Source organism: Corythoichthys intestinalis, chromosome 14, assembly GCF_030265065.1.
Source record: "Corythoichthys intestinalis isolate RoL2023-P3 chromosome 14, ASM3026506v1, whole genome shotgun sequence".
Lineage (NCBI taxonomy): Eukaryota > Metazoa > Chordata > Actinopteri > Syngnathiformes > Syngnathidae > Corythoichthys > Corythoichthys intestinalis.
In genome coordinates this window covers 18,901,590-18,927,775 of record NC_080408.1, presented here as the reverse complement: position 1 = coordinate 18,927,775, position 26,186 = coordinate 18,901,590, and the positions used below count along the sequence as shown (strand labels likewise).

General features: G+C 37.9%; 1 protein-coding gene across 1 annotated transcript in view; it reads right to left on the bottom strand.

Annotated features, from left to right (window-relative positions):
- col6a1 (collagen, type VI, alpha 1) overlaps positions 1-25,679 on the bottom strand; it is a 68,413-nt gene extending 42,734 nt beyond the window's left edge. Inside the window, exons 1-20 of the mRNA XM_057857338.1 lie at positions 25,404-25,679; positions 21,745-21,874; positions 21,461-21,661; positions 16,262-16,421; positions 14,937-15,050; positions 14,820-14,840; positions 14,567-14,587; positions 14,440-14,484; positions 13,994-14,047; positions 13,830-13,874; positions 13,609-13,635; positions 13,490-13,516; positions 13,323-13,367; positions 12,278-12,331; positions 6,865-6,927; positions 6,728-6,790; positions 6,610-6,663; positions 6,496-6,531; positions 6,363-6,425; positions 4,049-4,111 (exon numbers count right to left, since the gene is read on the bottom strand). Of these exons, the coding sequence (XP_057713321.1) occupies positions 4,049-4,111; positions 6,363-6,425; positions 6,496-6,531; positions 6,610-6,663; positions 6,728-6,790; positions 6,865-6,927; positions 12,278-12,331; positions 13,323-13,367; positions 13,490-13,516; positions 13,609-13,635; positions 13,830-13,874; positions 13,994-14,047; positions 14,440-14,484; positions 14,567-14,587; positions 14,820-14,840; positions 14,937-15,050; positions 16,262-16,421; positions 21,461-21,661; positions 21,745-21,874; positions 25,404-25,488 (1,371 nt within the window). The 5' untranslated portion in view covers positions 25,489-25,679. The remainder of the gene's footprint in view (positions 1-4,048; positions 4,112-6,362; positions 6,426-6,495; positions 6,532-6,609; positions 6,664-6,727; positions 6,791-6,864; positions 6,928-12,277; positions 12,332-13,322; positions 13,368-13,489; positions 13,517-13,608; positions 13,636-13,829; positions 13,875-13,993; positions 14,048-14,439; positions 14,485-14,566; positions 14,588-14,819; positions 14,841-14,936; positions 15,051-16,261; positions 16,422-21,460; positions 21,662-21,744; positions 21,875-25,403) is intronic.
- Positions 25,680-26,186: the final 507 nt, after the last annotated feature.

Here is a 26,186-nt window from a genome sequence, read left to right as displayed (position 1 = left end):
GCACTGAACAAACACTGAATCTGTTTTGGTTGATGGATAATTCTAAATTTTGTATGCTTAATTTAGAAGTGTTTTTAGACTGAATAGTTATTATCAACATCCCTTTGCCGAATTATCAGCTAACATTGCTGAAATGCTTCTCAAAATGTATTCAAAAATATGTGGTCCCACGACCATCACTAGGAAATACCAAATTTTCAGGGAGTCTTGTTTATTTATTACATTTGGAGTGGTATCAACAGCAGCTGGTCCCAGCTGCTACATGAGAAATAGTACTCGATATACCGTAGTCAACAGTGTAGATAATTGCGACTTTATATTTTTTATTTTTAGTCATAGAAAATCCAAAACTGACAACAGGCAGTGATTTATTTAAGGACAGGACTCGACTCTTATGACAAAACACAAAATACGGCGGAAATGGGAATGTAAAGATGTGCTAGCATGCAATTCAATCAAGGTTTTAGAGAAGCAAATTTGCGACCATACATTACGATTGATTGATTTCATATTGGTAATAATTTACCTTTTATAAACACCTTTACTTAAAGTGATACCTAAGAGGGAAGGTTACACTAAATTATTACCAATTTGTGTTTATACCTTTTCTTATGATTTGTTGATTTTATTGTTAATACTAATTGATGGTAATTAACAAATCATAAATATAGCTAAAAATATGAACCTAATGGTGTTCTTGTACTTGGACCTAGCACTACAGTGCTGGCCAAAAGTATTGGCACCCCTGCAATTTTGTCAGATAATGCTCAATTTCTCCCAGAAAATCATTGTAATTACAAATGCTTTGGTTGTAATATCTTCATTTATTTTGCTTGCAATGAAAAAACACAAACGAAAATGGAAAAAAAATTAAATCATTAGCATTTTACACTTAACTCCAAAAATGGGCTGGACAAAATCAAAACAAAATCATGTGATGCTTCTCTAATTGGTGTAATTAACAGTACCCGTTACTTACTTGTGGCACATAACAGGTGGTGGCAACAACTAAATTACACGTACAGCCAGTTAAAATGGATTAAAGTTGACTCAACCTCTGTCCCGTGTCCTTGTGTGTAACACATTGAGCATGGAGAAAAGAAGACCAAAGAACTGTCCGAGGACTTGAGAAGCAAAATTGTGAGGAAGCATGGGCAATCTCAAGGCTACAAGTCCATCTCCAAAGACCTGAATGTTCCTGTTCTACCATGCGCAGTGTCATCAATAAGTGTAAAGCCCATGGACAGATGTGGAAGGAAAAGAAAAATTGACGAGAGATTTCAACAAAAGATTGTGCGGATGGTGGATAAAGAATCTCGACTAACATCTGAACAACTTCAAGCTGTCCTTCAGTCCGAGGTTACAACAGTATCAACCCGCACTATCCGTCGGCGTCTCAATGAAAAGAGATTCTATTGTAGGATACCCAGTGTTGGGTTAATTATCGAGGGTTGATTGAATATTTGCTTGATTGATTGAATATTTGCTTGTGCTCATATATACCTAGTACATACATAACACATATTGCCATATTTTTTCTTATTTGATATAACCAGTAAATGATTATTGCTTGCTATACTATGTATAATGTTTAAGTGTTACAAAGTGTTAAAAAGGGTCGGGGTGATAACTGCCTTGCTTCATGGCCGCAACATTGCGTAACTAGACCTTCTAGGACATCTTCAGCATCTTACGTCTGGACTTTCGTCTAGACTTTCGAGGACAATCTTCCATTCGAGGACATCTTCCATGGCCGCAGCGTTGCATAACTGAAGTGTCTGGGTCATTCTGACCACTTTACCTAAGTGCCCTTGCTTACACACGCGTGTTTAGTTAGTTCCACCTACATGCTCACATATTGCCAACCAAAATCACATGGGTGTCTCCAGCTTGCTTTCCCGCTCCCTTTAGGGCGGAACCCTTCTGTGTTAGGACAAACCCCTAATAAAAGAAAGAGCAAGGTGTTTTTTTTTTTTTTAAGATCAAATTTGGTGGCTGTACAGCGTAATCTAGCATTTCTGTCTAGTCCCTCCTTGCTCTCCTTGGCCAAGAAAACTGAGTGTCTTCTCTCCTTATTTTTGGGTAATTTTACAAATGTCTACCTAAGGGTCTATTTTTGAACTTGACACCCAGGAAGACCCCACTTCTGACTCAGAGACATAAAAAAGCGAGGCTGGAGTTTGCCAAAACTTACCTGAGAAAGCCAAAAACGTTTTGAAAGAATGTTCTCTGGTCAGATGAGACAAAAGTAGAGCTTTTTGGGAAAAGGCATCAACATATAGTATACAGGAAAAAAAATGTGGCCTTCAAAGAAAAGAACACGGTCCCCACAGTCAAACATGGTTGAGGTTCCCTGATGTTTTGGGGTTGCTTTGCTACCTCTGGCACTGGACTGCTTGACCGTGTGCGTGGCATTATGAAGTCTGAAGACTACTAACAAATTTTGCAGCATAATGTAGGGCCTAGTGTGGGAAAGCTGGGTCTCCCTCAGAGGTCATGGGTCTTCCAACAGGACAATGACCCAAAACACACTTCAAAAAGCACTAGAAAATGGTTTGAGAGAAAGCACTGAAGACTTCTAAAGTGGCCAGCAATGATTCCAGACCTGAATCCCATAGAACACCTGTGGAGAGATCTGAAAATGGCAGTTTGGAGAAGGAACCCTTCAAATCTCAGAGACCTGGAGCAGTTGGCCAAAGGAGAATGGTCTAAAATTCCAGTGGAGCATTGCAAGAAACTCATTGATGGTTACCGGAAGCAGTGGTTCGTAGTTATTTTGTCTAAAGGTTGTACTACCAAGTATTAGGCTGACGGTGCTAATACTTTTGTCTGGCCCATTTTTGGAGTTTTGTGTAAAATGATAATTCTTACATTTTTTTCCCATTCTGTTTTGTGTCTTTTCATTGCAAGCAAAATAAATGAAGATATTACTACCAAAGCATTTGTAATATTTGGCTTATTTCACGAGTCTCGGTATTTGAATGTATAATTCAAAAAGTGTAAAATCATTGTATGCAATTTGCTACAATGCGTGTACAGTGAGCCTCCTTAAAATAGCAGCACAAGAGAGCAGTGGTTTTGTTAGGGCCTCGGCCCCTCCCTCCTGATCCCTGGCCCACCTTGGGCAGGTGTGAGTGTTTTATTGATTTACAGGTTGGACGCCAGACGGGTGGAGCGGCCACAGCTGCTGGCAATTACAATCAGCCATCTTCATAAGCCAGTGGACGCCACCACCTCGTTGCCCGATCAACTAGTCTGTTTACCACGTCAGTTGCATCTCGCGTACTTAATTATTTATCTGATCCCCGGCTCACGACTTTTCTCTTCTCGCCCCAGGTCCTGACTTTGCGCGCCCCTATCGGATCCCACGCCTGCCTTTCTTCCGAGCTTCCACACCCCGCGTCGGCTCAGCTACCCCGAGCAGAACGACTTACGCCCGCCACGTTATTGTTTGTGCTCGCCAATAAAATATTATTCGCCACAACCCCTGCTTGTCTGCATTTGGATCCCCTCTCGTCGCACACCCTAACAGGTTTTCCCTACTTTGTACAGTAGTTCTTTACTCTCTCTTCACCTCTGATGAGGAAAAATAGAGGCGCACAAAGGATCCTTTGAAAGCGCTGACATCACGGAGGCTACTGCAAGTAACCTCTGTGCAAGAGCATTATTTTTGATACACTGCCTGGAGCCTTATTAAGAACCATACTGAGGCTTTGGCTGCAGGAGTTGGAGAGAAGAACTGAGTCAGAAGGGAAAGAATGAGTGTAGACGTTCCCGGGAGGGGTTGAACACTCAGTTTGGGAGGAGAAAGCTTATGCATGAGTGGGCAGCATTCTGGGGCTATAGCCAGGTTCAACACTGTTAAAATGTCTTATCCCAGTCTATTCCCCTTTCGCGGCGCTCCAATGTACATGCACGTTCTCTGATTGGAAATTAAAAGCTGTTAAAGTGAAAAATGGGTGTTTTATGGAGTTGCTGGGTGAAACATCAGACTGAAAACAATGTGCAACTGTATGTATGATTCTATTTGAGTGATTGCAGGTCTCACAGGGTCTCCGTTGGGGCCAGCTGAGCCCTCACGTCCTTGCTCTCCACGGGGTCCTGGTTCTCCCTGACAATGAAAAGAACCTTTTAAAAAAAGAATGAAACAGCTCATCGCAATACTCAATAAAGCAGTCTGTTTCAATATTTAAAATCCTTGAATGCATGAGATAAATTGAAATAAGGAGACTATTCAGTGAGCCTGGAACCTGTCCCAAATTTGGAAATTGACACAATATATATATATTTTTTCGTTTTGAAATGGAAATTTCCATACAATGACGTCTACAACTGTGTATTAGTATTACGCTAGAGTGAAGTATGAACTGCATTTGACATTTTAGTGCACAATATGTGATTTTCTTTGCATGTTTAGCTTTACAGTTGACCTCACTTGAAGTGTAATAAACTGCTTAAAAACCATCAATAATTGACTTTTTTTTGTCAGGGACTGTTCAGAATTTGCCAAACTATTCAATTGGCGTATGCATAGAGTCGATAACTCTGCTAATCACCGAGATCAATGAAAATTTTTATTCGATCTCAGTCTGAAAATCGACCAACCTAGATTGAAGTCAAATGAAAATGTAAAGCTCAAACATCTCACAAGATTATTGCAATTCTCAAAACTTCATCATTAGCTGCCACTGACAGCCCTGGACATCCCATTCATTTGGTTTGGACACCTAGCACCGGCACTGAAAAATGAGCATTCACAGCCAATCCTCCCAGTTTAAATGAATTGGATTTCAACTCTAGGCAACGAGTTAAGGATAAAATCAACTAACCTAGTTTTCCTTTGGGTTTTTATGTTATTTATTAGTGGTGGGAATCTTTGGGTACCTAACGACTCGATTACGATTCAGAGGCTCCGATTCGATTATAAATCGATTATTGATGTCACCCAAACTCCCCCCTTTAAATGTTTTGTACATTAGTTCCAAAATAGTTTCAAAATTATATTAGGCTAAACCAAACTAATATTTAAGTATCACGTTAACAGTTAAAAACATTAAATAAAATACTCAAGTCCCCATTCTGCATCAGCAGCTTTAAACTACATTCAATTAATTTAATGATGTGAATCAACCGTTAAAGTTGTTAAAATTTTCCCGTTACTCCCTAATTTCCCTTCTGTCTACTTACAACATGTCAAAGTTTTAAAACTGTTTCATTATTTAAAGATAGATACAAGTCAAGATTTTGCTGATTTAGGAGTATTTCAGATAAAAAGTTAATTAGGTTCGCTACAACAGAGCCTTCTAGAGAAGTCTACTGCTTTAAGATGGCGGCTGTTTACAACGCGGCAACTACTAAACAGCAAGCCTGTCGTTTCGCATCTAGTTCTTTTTATATGTTCTAACACCGCAGTCGTCTGTCATTTAGCATCTAGTTCTGCATATATGTGATATCTACTATAGCCATATGTGGCCGTTTGTTTGTAGCAACTAGCAACTGGGCGTTGTTTGAACCAGCTGTCGGCCACAGTCAGGTATTTATGTTTTTTTATCTAGCGGCATGATTTGAACATCATATTTGCTCTCGGTCCGTTCCTCATACTGTAGCGTCCTGAAGACCGCGCTGACTGTGTTTTACCTGGTACAATTAAATAATCGGAATTTGGATGTTTATGAATTGTTCTTGAATCTTCCACGGCCGAATCGCGAATAATCTAAGAATCGGAAATTTCGCACGCCTCTATTAATTATATATACATGTTAAAAAACTAAAAGTGTGAAAACCCTGGGAAACACAATTTATATGAATTGATGTATGAGAGCAGTTTTGATCTAATGTTTAGGTGCTGAATCAAAAACCTATTTTTCCCATAACACGTCAAGAGTTTGAACCATGAAATCCTGTTTTCTTCAAGAATATGAAAAACACTTTCCTTAACATTCAAGATTCCGTACCCAAAAATGAGTTTAAAACAGCTGTCAGATCTAAAATTGCGGCCCAGAGTAATTAACCCAAAGTAAAATGGAAGACAAAACAATGAAGTGGCACTCATGCCAGTCTAGGCTGCAACAATATAGCTAAACAGATATTGAGAATTAAAGGAGGACCTCTGGGGGCTTTAAGGGCTGTATCCAAAACCAGACCATATCTAACGAATAAATTCCCTTACTGGCCTTTGAGCATGGCACCAAATCCCCAATTTTTGGGTCTGAAAAGCTCTGACATCATTTCTGCAAACATGCAGCTGCATGACCTACAGTATAGTCTTTTTAATACAGGCACTGTAAAGAGTGCAATGAGGGACTAATAAAACATTTCCCTCTCCTCTCTATGAATCTGACGTTGTCATTATCTTGACTTACTGGCTCTCCTCTTGGCCCTCTGTTTCCACGGGATCCTTGTTCACCCTTCTCTCCAACTGTTCCCTACAAAAAGATAACCAACCATTAAGCCCATACAAACCAACCAAAATTGATCATTATTAACATGATTTACTATGCTGCCACGAGGTCCGTCTGGTCCAGGTGCACCCTGAAACACAAAAGAAAGCGTGACAATTTCGTGACCATTTCGGTACCAAAGTTGAGACTTGATTTACGCCTCACTAACATCATCGCCTCGCTCTCCCTTGTCGCCATTAGCGCCACGGGGTCCACGATCACCCTGCCAAAGCGCAGGATAATGTCAGAACCTTACATTTGTATTTGTTTTCTGTCTGTTGGTTTACCTTAGGACCTAAAGGCCCGTAGTTTCCAGATCGTCCTGGCTCTCCGTCTCTTCCACTATCTCCCTGGAATAAGCACACTTATTATACAATGTTTATTTCAAAACATGAATCACAAGATTTACAAGCGGATGTCTTACTTTTTCTCCCTTTGGCCCATAAGGACCAGGGTCTCCCTTCGGCCCAGGCTCACCCCGAAGACCCTGAAAGATAAAGACAACAACAGTTGAAACCTCAGCACTGAATTGTGGCGGCAACCGAGCTTGCATGTATGTGTGTTTATGTGTAATATGTCTACATGGCCTCATTTAAACAATGTGACAGCAAGAATGTAAACCTTGGAATGATTAAAGAGCCAGAAGGCCTCCAGGTTCTGAGCCTGATATCGGTCAAAGCCGCTCAAGGATTAACATTGAAAATCACACAACTGTATATAATAGCTAATTTGTATATTACATGCCTGATACCTATGCAGATACAAGTTGTTGGCATATATTGTATGGTTCTGTAAAGTTACCAGGAATTATTATGATAAAGAAAAAGAAATAAATACTGTGTGCACATGAGATTACGTGCAGACCTCGAGTCAAAAAAACGATGTAAACATTTCATGAGCTAGTTGCCTTATAAAGCAGTTGTTAATATCTAAAGCATGCAAGGAAGGTCACACACGTGGATGAACGTGACTTAAAGTGAAGGACAACTCCTTTACTATGTGCGGAGAGAATCTTGTTTAACCCTTTCAGGAACATTTGTCACTACAGTGGAGAGCGATTATAAAGTGATACATAACACCTTTAACTCATTATAGGGCAAGTGACTCCTTTTGGTCATTAAATAAATAGATATTAGCATTAAAAAAATAAATAATCACCATTAAATTTTCTAATATTATTCTTATGTAATTATAAATTCAATTTATGAATTGATACAATGTTAACAAAAGCTAAATTAATATAATTAAAATGAATAAAACTAGAGCTGTCAAACGATTAAAATTTTTAATCGAGTTAATCAGAGCTTAAAAATTAATTAATTGCAATTCAAGCCATCTCTAAAATATGCTATATTTTTCTGTAAATTATTGTTGGAATGGAAAGATAAGACACAAGACGGACATAAACATTCAACATTCATATTTGTATATTATAACTATAAATCCACAAGAGTAAAGGGATCCACGGATAGAAAGACTTATAGTTCTTAAAAGATAAATTTGAGTACAAGTTATAGTAATTTATTATTAATACCCCTCTTAATGTTTTTGTTTTAATAAAATTTGTACAATTTTCAATCAAAAAATAAACTAATAGTTTAATTACGTAAGGTAGTGATTGAAATACACCACAAGGTGTCAATGGTGAGATTTAATGTAATTAGAGATCTAGCAAAGCAAAGTCTGAGTAAGTTTTACGTGTATTTTGCATAGCTATTTTGATTGTGAATGTCAGTTCTCTTTGCATTGAGCGCTTTTCTTTTTGTGAACATTATTTTTTTGAGAGATAGGATACTGTGGCGACTCAACTGTTCCATCCAAATGCATGATGGGAAGTTGGGCAACCATGACTGTCAGTGGTGGCTGCAAATGGTATATAGTATGTTCTGCGGTGTGTTAAGAAAAAGATCGTCTTTTGGGAAAGATAGGAATATTTTTGTTGTTGTGCTATTACTAAATGATACTCTAACAACTTAACTGTTCTGCCCAAATGGATGATGGGAGTTGGGCAACCATGACTGTCATTGGTGGCTGCAAGTGCGTTGTGTTCAATTAAGTGTGTTAAGTTAGAGTAGAGTTAGTCTCCTGTCATACTTCCCCATGTCGTTCGCAACAATACTAATATTTGTTGTGAAAGAGTTGCCAAAGCTTAACCCAATAAAAACCGCGGTCCAATGAACGCCTGTGTCCACTTGCATTTCTCTGCCTTTTCGCTCTCAATGTGCTAAAAGGGCGTCATTGTATGTAAAATGTTTGAGGCAACGCATGAACGGATCATTCCGTGCATGCGTTAATTGTGTCAAATATTTTAACGTGATTAATTAAAAAAATTAATTACCGTCCGTTAACGTGATAAATTTGACAGCACAAATAAAAACAGAAATACTCTCTTTACGGCCCTAAGTAACCCCGCTTTTTTCCAGGCCCGTCTGCAGCGTCAACATACTGCTGACGCTCGCCTCCAATTTCAAAAGGATGCATTTTACGAGCACAGTGTCTATCGAGCAGCTCGATCGATTCACGCAAGGATTGCAAGATCGCGCGAGAGTCAGAGAATAGCGGCTACTTAAAGATAACAATACAACAACCATTTGCCTTTCAGACTCTGCGTGTTGGTCAGCTTTATTTCTGAAAGAAGAAATAAGTCCTGTGCTCAAGAGAAAAACAATTGCAACGACAAAAAAAAATTACAAATCAAATGCCTCAATGAATAATTGTTTTTCTTATAAAAGGTTTAAAAAGCTTCATTGATTAATTTTTTCAAGTGAAAGCGCCACTCAGAAATGAATAAAATTAATTGCATATTATTCTGAAGATTGACCAGATCCACCATATTTTTACACTAGTGACTTCCAGTCTGCTCGAAACTACGTAGTTTGATTGAAGCAGGAGGGTTGCGTCTCACGACAAATAATAAACTGGCATTTGTTTCGTGTGCAACTTGTTTAATGGTCTGACTGCAGCCCAGAGCCAAGGGACAGCCACTACAAACCACGCCCCCTACAAACCACACCTGCTGTTGGTACGGTGGCGCGAAGAATTTGTTTACTAATATGTGGAGTTTTTTGGGACAATAGGCCCTAGCCTAATTCCGTACCCTAAACCTATCTAGACACAGGGGTATTGCCAGAGGTTGGTAGGAACACATTACATGTACTCCGTTACATTTACTTGAGTAACTTTTTGAGAAAAATGTACTTCTAAGAGTAGTTTTACGAAGCCAAACTTTTTACTTTTACTTGAGTAGATTTGTGAAGAAAAAAAACCCTACTCTTACTCCGCTACTTTGGGCTACACAAGAGTCGTTACATTATTCCTCTTTATTCTTCATACTAGATTTATTATTTTTTTTGCCAGTGATGCCATGAGAAGCTCTACCAATTTCATCAATAAGATGTCACAATAATCACATGACTCACTGTTGACATGACCAATCTGAGGCAAGCTTCATGTTCTATGATCACGCCAGTCTGTTCAATCACTTGGCCTCTTTAAAGCACCGTAAAAAATGAAGTATTTGACATAGAGCGCTGCCCTCAACTTGACTCGAAAGCACGGATTTAAACCTCTTTTCCAGTGTTTATTTACCACCGGCTGACCACGTATAAATGGAGATATGATCCTTTTAATTTCAAAATAGTAATTATGAAGGAACTATTCACTATTTAAACACTTTTTGGACGAATAATGCTTCATTTCTGTCTTTTTTTCTCTCTCACCTGAATTCAATGATTTTTTTGTGTACATTTCTTTGGCTTAATGTCGTTATGTAATGGGTTATTTTACTGTATCATCATAAAACAGTTCATATAGATAGGTTTGTGATGAGAGAATAAAAAAATACCATTGTTTAAAAGAAAAAAAAAAAAAAATCAAACAAAAAAAGCATTTACCTGTACTCGCAATGTTACTCATTACTCGAGTGTTCTTTTCACTGGATAATTTTTTTACTTGTACTTGAGTACATTTTTTGGATGACTACTTTTACTTGACGAATATTATTTTGAAGTAAAGCTTCTCTTACTTGAGTAAAATTTTTGGCCACTCTACCCACCTCTCTTGTGGACACAGGAGCGTGCATAAACATAACTAGATTGCAACCTTTGCTATATTTGTCATTTAATGTTGTGACTCAACCGTTAAAGTTCTTAAAATTGCTTCCGTTATTGCATTATTGCTTTATTTCTCTTCTGTCTACTTTTGACATTTGAAAGTGTTAAAACTGCTTCAGCATTTAAAGACAGATTCAAGTCAAGATTTTGCCGTAGTAGTATTTTAGATAAAAATTTACTCACCTTAGGTTCGCTACACAAAAGCCTGCCTGAGAAGCCTACTTTTTTAAGAGTTTATTAATGCCACCGAGTCTATCATTTCGCATCTAGTTCCGTATAGTAGTACATGTGATATCTATGAGACGCATCAGATGCTATCACTGTAGCATCATGTGTACGTAGTTTGTAGGGACATGGTTTGTACGAGGCGTGGTTTGTAGCGGCTGTTGCTTGGCCCTGGGTTGCAGTCAGGTATTATTGCCTTTAACCGCTTCTAGGACACGTCTGAAACGTAGCCGCTCTGCATCCCGTGTGCACTTGCTGCCTGACTTTACATGTAGTTTCACTACGCTGACGCGTCGGAAACACTGATGCGCTGCAGACATGCCTGGTGTATTACTGGGGTAACACACTAAAGTAGATTTTTTTTTCATAGTATTTAACTCATTGGCTACCATTGACAAAGGTGAATTTTCACTGGGTTCGACGTGTTGCGCCATCAATGGCAGCCAATGAGTTAAATGAATGCCGATGTTCGGGTTAAAAAAAAAAAAAAAAAAAAAATCGTAATTTGGGCATGAAAGGATCAACAAATTGAAAAACAATTAACGTAACTTATTTCTATGATGTGTAATAAAGGAGAAAAACGTCAATAAAAGCAAGTAACTCCAGGAAGTGGTCGCCTGTCTTGCGAGCAGATATTTTTCAATGCCCATACTTGTTTAGCCTATCATATGAGAGTATCCCAGATTTCCCGCCCTTTTTTGTGACGTCATTATTCATCAGTAATTAGTCTATCTGTATGTGCGTGACGTTACAAAATAGCTGTGTGTCATGTCTTGAGTTGTTTTGTTAGGATTTTGCCCTTGTGTTTGTTGTCCATGTGATTACCCATCGATTTCACCTGTTGTGGCCCACTCCTTGTGTCTTGACCAATTGACTGCCTCTTGTTTCAACCACCTGTGTCTCATTGTCTTGTTACCAATGTCTGTTCTTGTTGGGTCTTTGTCAATCTAAGTGCCTACCCTGTGTTGATATCCTGTTCAAGCCTTCTGTTTTGATTAAGTACGTTTTGATCCACAGTTTTTGTTAGTACTCCTGATTTGTGTTTGAACCTTGCCTTTTTGAGTCCCAGTCTTTTTGTTTGTACTTGTTGTTTTTGTTTGTTACGATTATTAAAAAATTTTTGGGGAGATGATCACCACTTTGCTTCGCCTCCCCGTTTGCCTGCATTTGGGTCCTCCATGTCGCCACCGCGTGACACTGTGCTCAAAAGCAGTGTAATTTTTCTATGTTTAAATATGCAACTTGTAAACTACATCTCTATTCTGGATTCAAAAACATTTTCACACCATAGGACATACCAATGAAATACATTTGTGTGTGGTAGGAGTATTGAGTGAATTTAACTTAATCCCAAATACATCTGATTGACAATTTACACACTGCAAAGTCAGTTCAGTAATGGTCAAACTGGATAGACTCAGGTGGCTCCGCAGGTTATGTGACATAAATACATGATTTACCCAAGCATTGTTATCACATTGACCGAGATTTTGAACTTACATCTGATCCAGGAGATCCTTTACAGCCAGGAAGACCAGGGAAACCAGCTTCACCCTGTGACGAAAAAACAAAACAATACATTTGAACATTATTAATGACCACAACAAATGTCACAAAATTCTAAGTCTCATCATTTAATTATATTCTTTTAATTCTAAAGATTATTCTATTTACATAAAAGTATTGCAAGTCATTAATAATTCTTTAATTTTTACGTATTTATTTATACATAATTGAGTTATGAATCTTTTGCATGTTTGTGCTTTCAAGTAGATGTTAAATCAAGTGAGAGTTAATTGTTTGGATTAATAATAAACATAAATAATAATTAAACAGACTGTATTTTTTGGACTATAAGTCGCACCAGCCGTAGAATGCACAATGAAGAGCGGGGGGGCGACTTTCATTGGTCTCACAAAAGTACAGTGATCCCTAACTTATCGCTATTAATGGGGACCAGAACAGACTGTGCAAAGTGAAAAACTGCGAACCAGTGTCACTCCCTCATTTTTAACATACTGTACATTTTTTTGTGTACCGGTATATATCATATCAATAGGTGTATATATAACCCCATAAATGCACATGTTATCGCTAGAACATTAAATAATCGTTTGTAACATGTAAATAAAATAAATTTATAAAATGATGTATTAAAAAAATAATGCATACTGTACATTCCTTTTCTCACTCATACGATACTTGTGTTTGAGTACATATAGTATACTTAGATGTGAATAAAGTGTACATAAATATGTTTTTAGAAGTCTTATTCTGATAAAATACTTATAAGGGTTAGGGTTAAGTCGCAGGACCAGCCAAACTATAAAAGAGACACTGTGCCACTTATAGTCCAGAAAATACAGTAATTTTATGTATGATGCAAATTAGCGACAACAGGCATCTGTGGTTAAAAAAAAAATCTGGAATGTGGCTAATTCCTTACAATAGGCATCAATGGATTTTAGTTTTAATGAATCAATTTCCCTGGATAGTTAAATGTTATTTTGAGATTTGTCACAGGTTGGCACCGTTTGTAATTTACCTTGCGTCCATCAATGCCATCATTTCCCCTTAGGCCTTTTTCTCCCTGTTGAAGAGGCACAGACACAGATAGGAAAGTGAAAAAATGGCAAACACTCAAACAGATGCTCAGAAAAACTGAGCAAGCACAAACGAATGCAGGATGTCGGACATCAAAATCAAGCTCACCTTGTAGCCTTTGTGCCCTCTTTCTCCCTGCGCAGAACATTTTGCATTGGTCAGTTACTGTCTTATGCCCAAACGTTGCACTGCGTGGTAACTCGGTAACAAATTTAACTTGATTTTACCTTCAGTCCTCTCCCACCTCGGTCTCCCTGCAAAAAGCAAAGCACACATTATAATGTATTTAATTTGAGGGTTGTTGAGATTTAGTAATCTTGTACTAAGTCCATTTAATATCATTCTCACAATCATGTAATTAACATGTACTAAAACTGGTTGACAGGGCCGAGAATCCGCATTGAATTCCACTGTGACACAGTCAGTAGTGTTTTAATGGCTGTTTTACCTTCATTCCACTGTATCCAACAGGACCAGGATCTCCAACACTGCCCTGTAACAGAATGGGAAATACAGTTAGCAGGTAATGTTCAGGATTTCTTACTATTATTTAATCCAGAGATGATGATGTAATGTCAAAGTAGTAGAAGATTGAGTTTACAAAATACCTACCACGGCACCAATATCTCCTTTCTCTCCTGGCATTCCCGGTCTACCAGTTTCTCCCTGTTGAGGTAATATAAGAACAGAATGATACATGTATTCAAAACATGAGGTGATAGACAAACCAGACTTGCTTTAAAAATGAGCCGTTTTTACCTTGACCTAAATTTGACATTTCGCCGTTTACAACATTGAAACAAAGGAAAGACATCAACAACCTTCCTACTGTTCTAATGGCTCCAATGTTATTTTATAAATTAACTCATTGGCTGCCATTGACAGCGATAGACGTCACTGGCATTGAAACATCATTCACCAATGCTAGTCATCCCAGTTAAAATGGATTTGATGTCTAATCCTGTCAATTGCAGTGAATGAGTTAATGGCTCAATTAGTCAGGGTCAAACTAATTTTTTGCACTGACAAACCAACAGAGAAATCTTGTATCATCATACCATGCTGCCAGTTTCCCCATCAGGTCCTTTAGGGCCTCCTTGTGCCTTTGGCAAACCAAGATGACAGGTGATCAGCAGCATATTGATTTTCTCTAAGAACGCTTAAAAAAAGACATTGACCACTTACATTGCAGTCAAATGAGCAGCACTGGGGAAACAAAGAGGAATCAGGTTTAGAACATTTAAAGAAAAAAAAAAAATGCAGTTATTGATTGATCTGGCAAGGACATATTCAAAAGTTGGTAGACATTTTATCTTTCAATAGCATGAGAGAAAATGTGTTCAAACTTTTTACAGGTAAAATGAATGTTGTGTTAAATGGCAGTGAAATATGTTAAATAATTTTGTTTGAAAAATAATAAAGATATTAGCAGACATACCACATCCTTGGTTTCGTTTGTCTGAAAACAGAAGGTAAAATGTGTGTTAGATCTAAAAAAAAAAAACATTGTAAGATTAATAAAAGGAAACAAGAAGTAGGAGAAGTTAACACATACAATCATATGTATGATGGTTCGAATAGTTCCAATCTTGGTGGCTCTGGAGTCATCTGCGGCAGTGAAGTTCTGCCGGTAATTCTGGTCTGTGGCGATAATGGAAAGTCTGGTGTCCTATTAAGACATATATAAACATCCGTTTAATATTAGTGGACGATTTCTGTTCTAATTGTTACTGCGGTAATAAAAAAACGCTATAAAGTACTTTAGGTATGCAATTCCTTGTAATTGTCTTTAATCTCTTAATCTTGTAAAAATATAATTTACTCCTCTCATCATTTTCTGATTCACCCCTTTACTTACAGAGCATTTGTATCAAAAGTCCTTTAGTATTTGTTGCACTGTAAGCAGGTTTATAAGGCGGAACAGAAAATTGAAGGATAAGAACGTTACGCAAGATTTTTTTTCTTCTTTTAATCGTTTACTCAAATTTAGTATTTTTCCATATAATTTTGCATTCATTTCTCTCATTTAAGAATATTGGTATTGTTATGAATATTAAAATACAAAATAATATTTTATTTAAACATAAATGTAATACATAATTGTTATTTTGGGATTATTTAACATATAATGATCTTTGAAATTAGAGTTCAGGAATGAAATTAAAATGTCATGTACTGCACACATTTTGAACCCTTGTATAGGGTTTGAAATCTGCCCACATTTTTGGTGGATTAAATCTAGTCTGTGATCTAACTCAGCCAGAAAATACTAAACTTTTTCAGTATATTCTTTTCCGGTCAAGACTCACCCGTTTTCAAGTTTAGATATGTAAAAAGTACCATTGATTTTTGCACGCCCGACCTTGAAAACCTGTCAATTTTAACCCAAACAGAATACAAGGGTTAAACCTAATTTTGGCAAGATAGCTGCCATTCAATGTACCCATCTATCAATATTCACTACCACTTGTTTTCATTTGGTTTGGAGACAAGCTGCAGCTATCCTGGCTGACTTTGGGCATGAGCTGACAACTATTGCCAATTACATCCATTCATACAGTAGGATAAATAATCATCAGTTAATCTAATATTCGTATTTTGGAGCAAGCTCACCTCAACATGGGAAGAACATGCAAACTCCATACAGAGGAATGAGGAAGACAGCTAACCACTACTTCACAGTAATTCCCAAGTCATTTACATTTCCAACTCTTCAATACCGTCAAATTACAGAGGTACTAATAAAGTCCTTATGGTAGTGCAAACAGCAGTAATCACAATTACCAAAACTATAACGGAGTCTTGTAGTGTATTTTAATTCTTGAAGATTTTGCAAGGTAAGTGGTTCTCTATTACTGAATTAAAAACCGATGCGTATACCTCCTGATCAGGTGAGATGGCGACAGCAAACACCTTGACACCATGCAGCCTTGCTTCGTTTGCGGCTTCCTGTACTCCGCCACAAGGCTCCTTGTACCCAGTAATGGGATGGCCATCAGTCACCACCACAATGTATTTGTTCTCATGGTAGTGGGAACCCCTGTGTGTACAAAAATGCATGCAAATGACTGAGGATGGCTTCACCTGCTTAAATGCTCAATTGACCGTTCACAAACTCCGCCTCCTACATGGCCATCGACCAATCATACGTCCTAGAGACCTTTGTCAAGACAGCATGATCCGAAAAAATCTCACATGCCCCATTGTTTAATTGATTTGGTTGTTTTGAAATTGTGTACTGCCATAAAACTTTACGGAAGACTAAAAGGATCAACAAGCTGTGGACATCCAATATGGTGGTGCGATGCGCTTGTGGAACATCTAAATCAGACAAAAGGTAACCCAGGAGTATATCAGTACGAATGCGGAAAACACTCCGAAAAAACAACTGGATTCCAATGGATTTAACAGTCACAAAGTATGGCGTCACTCCCAGCTAAATGTCGCCAAAATAATCAAGCATACATACAGTGGGGTACATAAGTATTTTGTCAACCACTAATTGTGCAAGTTCTCCCACTTGAAAATATTAGAGAGGCCTGTAATTGTCAACATGGGTAAACCTCAACCATGAGAGACAGAATGTGGGAGAAAAAAAAAACAGAAAATAACATTGTTTGATTTTTAAAGAATTTATTTGCAAATCATGGTGGAAAATAAGTATTGGTCAATACCAAAAGTTCATCTCAATACTTTGTTATGTACCCTTTGTTGGCAATAACGGAGGCCAAACGTTTTCTGTAACTCTTCACAAGCTTTTCACAGACTGTTGCTGGTATTTTGGCCCATTCCTCCATGCAGATCTCCTCTAGAGCATTGATGTTTTGGGGCTGTCGTTGGGCAACACGGATTTTGAACTCCTTCCACAGATTTTCTATGGGGTTGAGATCTGGAGACTGGCTAGGCCACTCCAGGACCTTGAAATGCTTCTTACGAAGCCACTCCTTTGTTGCCCTGGCTGTGTGTTTGGGATCATTGTTATGCTGAAAGACCTAGCCACGTCTCATCTTCAATGCCCTTGCTGATGGAAGGAGATTTTCACTCAAAATCTCTCGATACATGGCCCCATTCAATCTTTCCTTTACACAGATCACTTGTCCTGGTCCCTTTGCAGAAAAACAGCCCCAAAGCATGATGTTTCCACCCCCATGCTTCACAGTGGGTATGGTGTTCTTTGGATGCAACTCAATATTTTTCTTCTCCAAATACGAGAACCTGTGTTTCTACCAAAAAGTTCTATTTTGGTTTCATCTGACCTAACACATTCTCCCAGTCCTCTTCTGGATCATCCAAATGCTCTCTAGCAAACCGCAGACAGACCTGGATGTGTACTGGCTTCAGCAGGGGGACATGTCTGGCAGTGCAGGATTTGAGTCCCTGGCGGCGCATTGTGTTACTGACAGTAGCCTTTGTTACTGTGGTCCCAGCTCTCTGTAGGTCATTCACTAGGTCCCCCCGTGTGGTTCTGGGATTTTTGCTTACCGTTCTTGTTATTATATTGACGCCACGGGGTGAGATCTTGCATGGAGCCCCAGATCGAGGGAGATTATCAGTGGTCTTGTATGTCTTCCATTTTCTAATAATTGCTCCCACAGTTGATTTCTTTACACCAAGCGTTTTACCTATTGCAGATTCAGTCTTCCCAGCCTGGTGCAGGTCTACAATTTTGTCTCTGGTGTCCTTCGACAGCTCTTTGGTCTTGGCCATAGTGGAGTTTGGAGTGTGACTGACTGAGATTGTGGACAGGTGTCTTTTATACTGATAATGAGTTAAAACAGGTGCTACTAATACAGGTAACGAGTGGAGCCTCGTTCGACCTTGTTAGAAGAAGTTAGACCTCTTTGACAGCCAGAAATCTTGCTTGTTTGTAGGTGACCAAATACTTATTTCCCACTCTAATTTGGAAATAAATTCTTTAAAAATCAAACAATGTGATTTTCTGTTTTTTTTCCACATTCTGTCTCTGATGGTTGAGGTTTACCCATGTTGACAATTACAGGCCTCTCTAATCTTTTCAAGTAGGAGAACTTGCACAATTGGTGGTTGACTAAATACTTATTGGCCCCACTGTACGTGTTCTCTTAAGGTAGGTTAAAGCTAAAGCCATTTAGTGAGCTCTCTTGCCTGACTTACACGTAGGCAAGAGCATTCATAAAACTGGATAATGAAGTTGTAGTTATGGTTATCGAATACAGGTAGTCCGTGGGTTACGACATACCTGACTTAGGTGATTTCGAGAAGAATTTTTGCATGTTTTTTTAAAGGTGTTTTTAGAAATCGACCGATATGGGTTTTACAGTACTGATATGATACCGATTATTTGAAGTTAGAGGGTCCGATAACCCATTTTTGGAGTCGATAATCCTTTGCGGTAAAATTGTAAAAATTGGCGATAAAATTTGAATAATGCAAAAAATGAACTTCAATAAAAATGGCAAAACCATTTTTATTGAATCACAAAAATAATACATCGATCCCTCGCTACTTCGCGCTTCAAACTTCGCGCCCTCAGTCCATTGCAGATTTTCTTTTAATATCTAAATGCAGTATTTATTGAGCTGTCCTGATCCGATCACGTACTCCCTTACTCTCGCTCCTGCCGCTTTTCTTGGTCAGGCATTCCACTGGAGTTGCTTATCAAAGATAACGAAGATTGACAAACAGTGAAGGTTTGATCTTGACAAAGACGCTTCTAAGGTGAAACTTCAAAGCGCCGCATGTGTCAACATCGTTTAACTTGTTAAACAGTTACTGTGGCAACTCATCGTGTGTAAGTGAGCAGCTTGAGCGGATTTGAGTAGACTCACTCAATGAAGCATTTAATAAGGACAAACATTTTTCTCATTTTTTTTTTTTTAATAGATTGGGCTTCTACTTTTTTTCTTGTTTAAAAATAATTCGATGGGACAGTAACATGTTTAAAACTCAATCAAAATACATACTCAAATCATAATTACCACATTTTAAATGCTTAAAAAACATTTCTTAAAACATATATATATATATAAATATAAATGCATACAGTGGGGAGAACAAGTATTTGATACACTGCCAATGGGAAAACCCATTGACAGTGTATCAAATACTTGTTCTCCCCACTGTAAGTTTATTTTTCAAATCATTCTTTGGGATAAAAAATATAAAAATATACGTATCTCTTTCCAATGATAAATCTGAATAAATACTGCATATGGAACACACACCCCAAAATTTTTTTTTCTTTGGGGGGGGGCTTTTTTTCGCTTTCGCAGCGGGTTCTGGTCCCCATTAACTAGAGATGCACGATTATTATCGGTCCCATAATAGGAATTATGATGTCATCCCAATAAATCCGATAACATTATTAATAGGCTCGATAATATATAACATTTTTGGCACTGTGTCGGTGGATTGGCATGTGTGCACGTTTGTTTCCAGTCCTGTTTTGCCAGTATGCCGTATTTTTCCATCACTGAGTGATAAACCTTACTATGGCAATTAGCAAATGTTTGCATTTTACAGTGTTATGTTTACAAGTTTCTGAGAGGCCTTTTGGTTATGGATAGGCTTGCTGTCCTTTAATTGCCAGGTTAAGAAAGTTGTTTCATGGACCAAGACCACAAAAGTCTCCTCTCCTGTTGCACCAAATGTTTTATCGTCTAGCAAAGCACAATACCTGTGGGGTTTATGTTTGTTGTAGTTCAGTGCTCATTGTTCAGGGGAACACATCATCAATGATATTGACTAATTGATTGTGATTGACTCAAATTATATTTATTTGAAAAAAATAAATATGGGCACTTTATTTGAAGTCAGAACTGTTCTTGTCTTTGTTTTGTTCATTATAATAATGTTCATGTACTCACGAAAATTCTGGTTAGGTCAAAGGCAAATCTATGCTGAATCAGCACTAGTATTTTTTACCTACAGGTGTTCAAAAACACAGGTGCATATACATTAAAAAATTATATATCTATTATCAGTTATCGTATCAGTATCGGCCTTGAGGAGCAGGAAGTTATTGATATCGGTTTCAAAAAATGGATATCGTGCACACCTACCATTAACCACGAAAAACAAAGGATCACTGTAGCTAATACTAGGGGGTGCCTGGTTCAGTGGTAGTCGTTCCCCAACCCAGAGGTTGTGGGTTCGATTTTCTGCCCTGGTGACCTCATCTAAGTATCCTTGGGCTACATACTAAACCGCACGTTGCTCATGGTGCTCCATCACCAGTAGGTAGATGAGGATATAGTGTGAAGCACTTTGAGGGCCTTAAAAAGGTAGAAAGGCGCAATACAACTGTAACTCCATTTACCATTTCCATTTTACCAATCAGAGGACAGGGTGAATACTAGTGGAGGAGCAAGAGCCACGGCTGTATCTCAGCCGAGATAACTAGTTTTAAATTGATTTTTTCATATTGGCCAGTCGGATTTATTTAAAAAAAAAAAAAAAAAAAAAAAAAAAAAAAAGGCTGATACCGATATACGTCAAATTTCCAAATATTGTCGCCGATAATTGGTCTATCTCTAGTTATTTTGAGTTTTAGGGGATATTTAAGGGTACTTAAAGTGTTAATTCCGATTTACGCTGAAATTCGGGTTACGTCGCCAGCATAGGGACGGAACTCGTTCGTAACCCGGGGACTACCTGTACTATAGCATACACGGCTGTCATTGCTATAATAATGTCTATGTATAATTGTTTCATTAGTTAAAGTTAGTTCTATGTTCTATGAGTTCGCCAACATTAAAGCGATGCTTCCTCTTTTTAAGTAAACATGGTGTCCTAATACATTTTGTATACAGACACCTTAGTATCCCAACCCTTTGCTGTAAGTGTTGTTGAACCTGTATGCTTTTGTCTCGATATCCAGCTGCAATTCTTTTTGTTTTCAATATTACCCTCCACCGCATATTGTAAACCTTTATGTTTCAATCTGGAGGAAATTGCACTGGTATTTCTCCAGACGATGAAAGACATGCAATCATATGGCTCTTTTCAACCGTCTGTTGCGAGTTTAAATGACTTGACGTCCAATCCATTTGAACTGGGTGAATGACAGCCAATATGTTAATTCATAAATATTATAATTACGCTATGAGCAGCTCAGCAAGACCCCTCTTGATGGCGCAGTCAGTGTAGGTCCCTTTGCCAATGTATTTGATGGTATCAATGTCATTCTTCAGGGCCTGACGATCAGTTCTCATGTCACTCAGCTCGCGAACCAGAATAACCTCGTCACTGTAGTGCAGCGCCCCTGAGTTCCACGTCAGGAAGCGGTCACATCGATGGCGCCTACCGGAGGCAAAGATTTTGGCGAGGTTATATGTCAGCAAACCATCGAATGCCAGCAGAAGTGAATGTGTGTGTGCGCGTACATCTCCTGAAGTTCATCTATGAAGCGTTTGGTGAATTCTTTGATCTGGTCAATGTAAAAGTTGGGAGGTTTCTGTCTGAGGGCCACACTCTCAGATGTATCCAACACGAAGAAGAGGTCAACGGGGCATTCTGTTCACACAATGAATAAAATAAGCAATGATAGTAAATGTTTTTGGAACACTAGTGCACGTACATCCCAAGTGCAACATCAGTGTTTCAGACAAAAAATGCAGGCTGCATTAAATGTGTTAATGCATTCCATGTTAAAGGCCTGATGGAGGCTTGCAGTCATAGGCGGAGTTTGACTTTTGGAGCAGGGGGGGCACAACATGTTGATGACCCCGAAACGCAGTGTCAGCAATAAAATTAACTTACAAGAATATTTATAATAATAATTTGACAATGAGCGTTTTTTGTTTCCCATCGTTCTTGAGGGGAATTCTAAATCAGGCTGCTTAGGCAATTCTTTCGCCAAGATCGTCATCCATTGAATATAGTACGCCTGCCGGTGTCGTGCCAATGTAGTTCCCCAGTCAAAAATTGTATCCGCTGGGCGGAGCCATATGGATGTAGATTTGTGTCTTTATTATTCATCAAACAAAAAAGTTGCTTCAATCAAAATATATATTTTCAATTAAAAAGAAGTCGCTTCAATAAAAAAAAATGTGTTTGAATGCAAAAATAAATTTGAAACTAAAAAAAAAAAAAAAAAAAAAAGCATGTGAAAGCTATTTTTCCTTGATTTAAATTTTTTTTGATTGGAGTCAAGTTTTTTGATTGAAGTATTGTTGATATGTGTTTGGGCCACATTTTGGCTAGGACATTTTTGTCTTTATGATTCAATCAAAAAATAAGTTGCTTAAAAAAATATATATTTTCAAAAAGAAAAATCACTTCAATCAAAAAAAGAAAAATCATAGAAATCATAGAAAACATTTTTAAATGCGAAAAAATATCAGATTGAAAAATTTGCATTTGAACTAGGGTTGTTCCGATCATGTTTTTATTTTTTTGCTCCCGATCCGATCCCGATCGTTTTAGTTCGAGTATCTGCCAATCCCGATATTTCCCGATCCGATTGCTTTTTTTTGTGCTCCCGATTCAATTCCAATCATTCCCGATAATTTTTCCCGATCATATACATTTTGGCAATGCATTAAGAAAAAAATGAATAAAACTAGGACGAATATATACATTTGACATACAGTACATAAGTACTGTATTTGTTTATTATGACAATAAATCCTCAAGATGGCATTTACATTATTAACATTCTTTCAGTGAGAGGGATCACGGATAGAAAAACTTGTAATTCTTAAAGGATAAATGTGACTTTGCATATTATGACTAAATATTGCCATCTAGTGTATTTGTTGAGCTTTCAGTAAATGATACTGTAGCCATTTAACTGTTCTGCCCAAATGCATGATGGGAAGTGCAACCATGACTGTGCGTCGTGGCACCAATTGATTTATCTTCTCTGCCTTGGGAAATAACATAGGGTGTTAAGAAAAAGATCAACTATTACCTCTCTTCTCCACATTGCTTCCCACGATATTTCTAATTGTTGAAATGGCTTTAGTCAATTACAAAAAGGCTCCAAAGACTGCCAAAATTCACTCTACTCATTTTACGCTGCCTTTTAGCTCTATATATAGGTAAAACGGCGCCATTATAGATTGAACGCGACAATGCGTGAGTGGGTTGTGCAGCGCATGCGTTAATTGCGTTAAATATTTTAACGTGATTAAGACTCTGGATGAGTGTAAGACATTTTGTCTGTAACGTTAAATACAATTAGAAAACAAACAAACAAACAAAAAAAAAATATATATATATATATTAGGGCTGTCAAACGATTAAATTTTTAATCGAGTTAATTACAGCTTAAAAATTAATCGTAATTAATCACAATTAATCGAAATTACAACCATCTATAAAATATGCCATATTTTTATGTAAATTATATATATATTCTGTAAAATAAATTGTTGGAATGGAAAGATAAGACACAAGATAGATATATACATTCAACATACGGTACATAAGGACTGTAGTGGGCATTTCACTCTACTGTCAATTAAATCTGTCTATGCTGTCCTCACTCCGAAGCGTCTACTTTTTCCAAAGCTAGACAGTTAGTGAACGACGCCTTAATAATCAGACTTCTTCCTTTTTCGTCTGATTTATTAATAAAATGGCCTCAAACCACTGTCCTCTTTAGACCGTAGTGAAACTACAAAAAAAAAACAGTACACTAGCATTGCATTAGCAACAACGTTAGCTTAGCACGCTATACAGGTTCACTAAACATAAACAAAAAGCGTCTCGTACAAAAAATGTAACATTTGGCTTACTAACATAATATGTACATTCTTTACAACAACCATACTTACAGACAAATCTTGTCCAAGGATCATATGAGCACAACATTACAACGTAGGCGTCAGCCCGAGACGTCGTGCAGCCATATTGAACTGGCAAGAAAGCAATAAACCATGTCGCAAAGCGACCACAAGAGTTCGCTGTTAGACAGCAATAAAAACCTTGCTGTAAAACTTACCAAAAGGCAGAATACTGTCTGAGCGGGACATGTGCGTTAATTGCGTCAAATATTTTAACGTGATTAATTTAAAAAATCAATTACCGCGCGTTAACGCGATAATTTTGACAGCCCTAATATATATATATATATATATATATATATATATATATATATATATATATATACATACATATACATATTAAAAAAAGGCATGTCCCATCCAGATCGATCGGGACATCTTTAATTTGAACACTTAATTTTTCATTGAAAAAGTTTTCTTTGATTGAAGCCCTTTGTGTTTGGGCCATTTATGGGTTGGACATTTGTGTCTAAATCATTCAATCCCAAAAAAAGTTGCTTCAATCAAAAGTATTTTCAATCAAAGAAAAAAAAAATTGAAAAATAAAATTGCCCTCCTCTAAATTATTTTTTTTTTAAATTTTATGCAAAGCAAATGACCGTCTCAGGTGCTAGTCACAGGATCTGTTCGAAAAATAATTTTGACCCATTATAAAAATGTATTTTTATTTCATTCATTTTTGTTGCAGTTTTATTGCTTTACAACTTTGTTTTTATATAATATTATATATATAATATATATATGTCTATTTCATGCAATGACACTTTTCGGCCACCGGGGGGGCCTGGCCCCCCTTAAAATCCGCTTATGCTTGCAGTGCACCATCAGGTTAAGGCTGGTGTTCCATGGGTGCTTGCTAACAGACTCATACAAGCCTGTCAGTATTGTGCGCTGAGCTAGTGCAAATCCACAAAATCAGAACAATTCTGGAAAGCCATCTTCTTTCTGTGTGACCATTTTTCGTAATTTACAAATTGCAGCACTGTAAGCCTAAATATCAACACAAGTCAAGTTTAATTGATTTTTCAATCCCAGATGCATGTTCTGTAGACGTTTGCTTTGGCTTTTCCAACTATTTAATCAGAATACTTACATGCAAAAGTGAACATCTGGACCATCGCTTGCAGAAAATATCACTTCAGCATGCACCATGCTCATTATATTCAAAGATGAACAACTTTAAATATTATATACCTTCTTAAACAGAAACCAACACAGCAGTCCTTCAAATTAAGCAAAAATCTGACACTTACCCGCAGACTTGGGTCTTTGGATCTGCGTTTGCGCTCTGGCCAGGAGGACACACAGCAGCACAAGGAGAACTCTCAAAGTCTCCATGGCTTAACAAAAAATAAAAAAGTAAAACAAAAAAAAAAATCCCCGAAAAAACAAACGCAGAGGCAGCCCGAACCCCCAAACCCGGTTCTTGTATGGCTAAATTCGGTAAAAGTTTTGGTGATCCACCGCCCCTGCGCTGTTAGTCCAGGCAAGAACCAGAACGCGCAGATGAGGACAGCGCGCAACACGAGGGAGGAGGGGCATGCACGCGCTTATTTTCTGTGCGTGAGTAATTTTGGCGAGAACGCGCACGGGCTAAAACTTTACACAAAATCTGAGATATGCATGCTGCCTTGTAAGGAATAAACAGAGAAATACGGGCGCATGTATAACATATTTGCACGCAATAAGTTCCTGCATTGCCTAACAAACTTTTTTTTCTGCTGGAGAAGGACTTTCCCCAAATATGTTTGCGTTTTACAAATTCAGTCGATAAAATAAGTGTTGATTGTTAGAACACGTATTCTGCATTGTAAATGGCCAGAAGAAAACCACCATTCCCCCCCCCCCCCCAGTGGATAAGAATTGCGAATACATCTGGTTCATCTATCCAGACCTGATACAGAATGAACATTCAAAGAGTCTAGGGTTGGGGGAATTTTTGGCTCCTTTCACCAGTGCAGTAGAAGAAACACAGTGCCATCTAGTGCACAATGTAGGCCATTCTAGAATTGGAGGACGTTACGTGTCTCACTTTG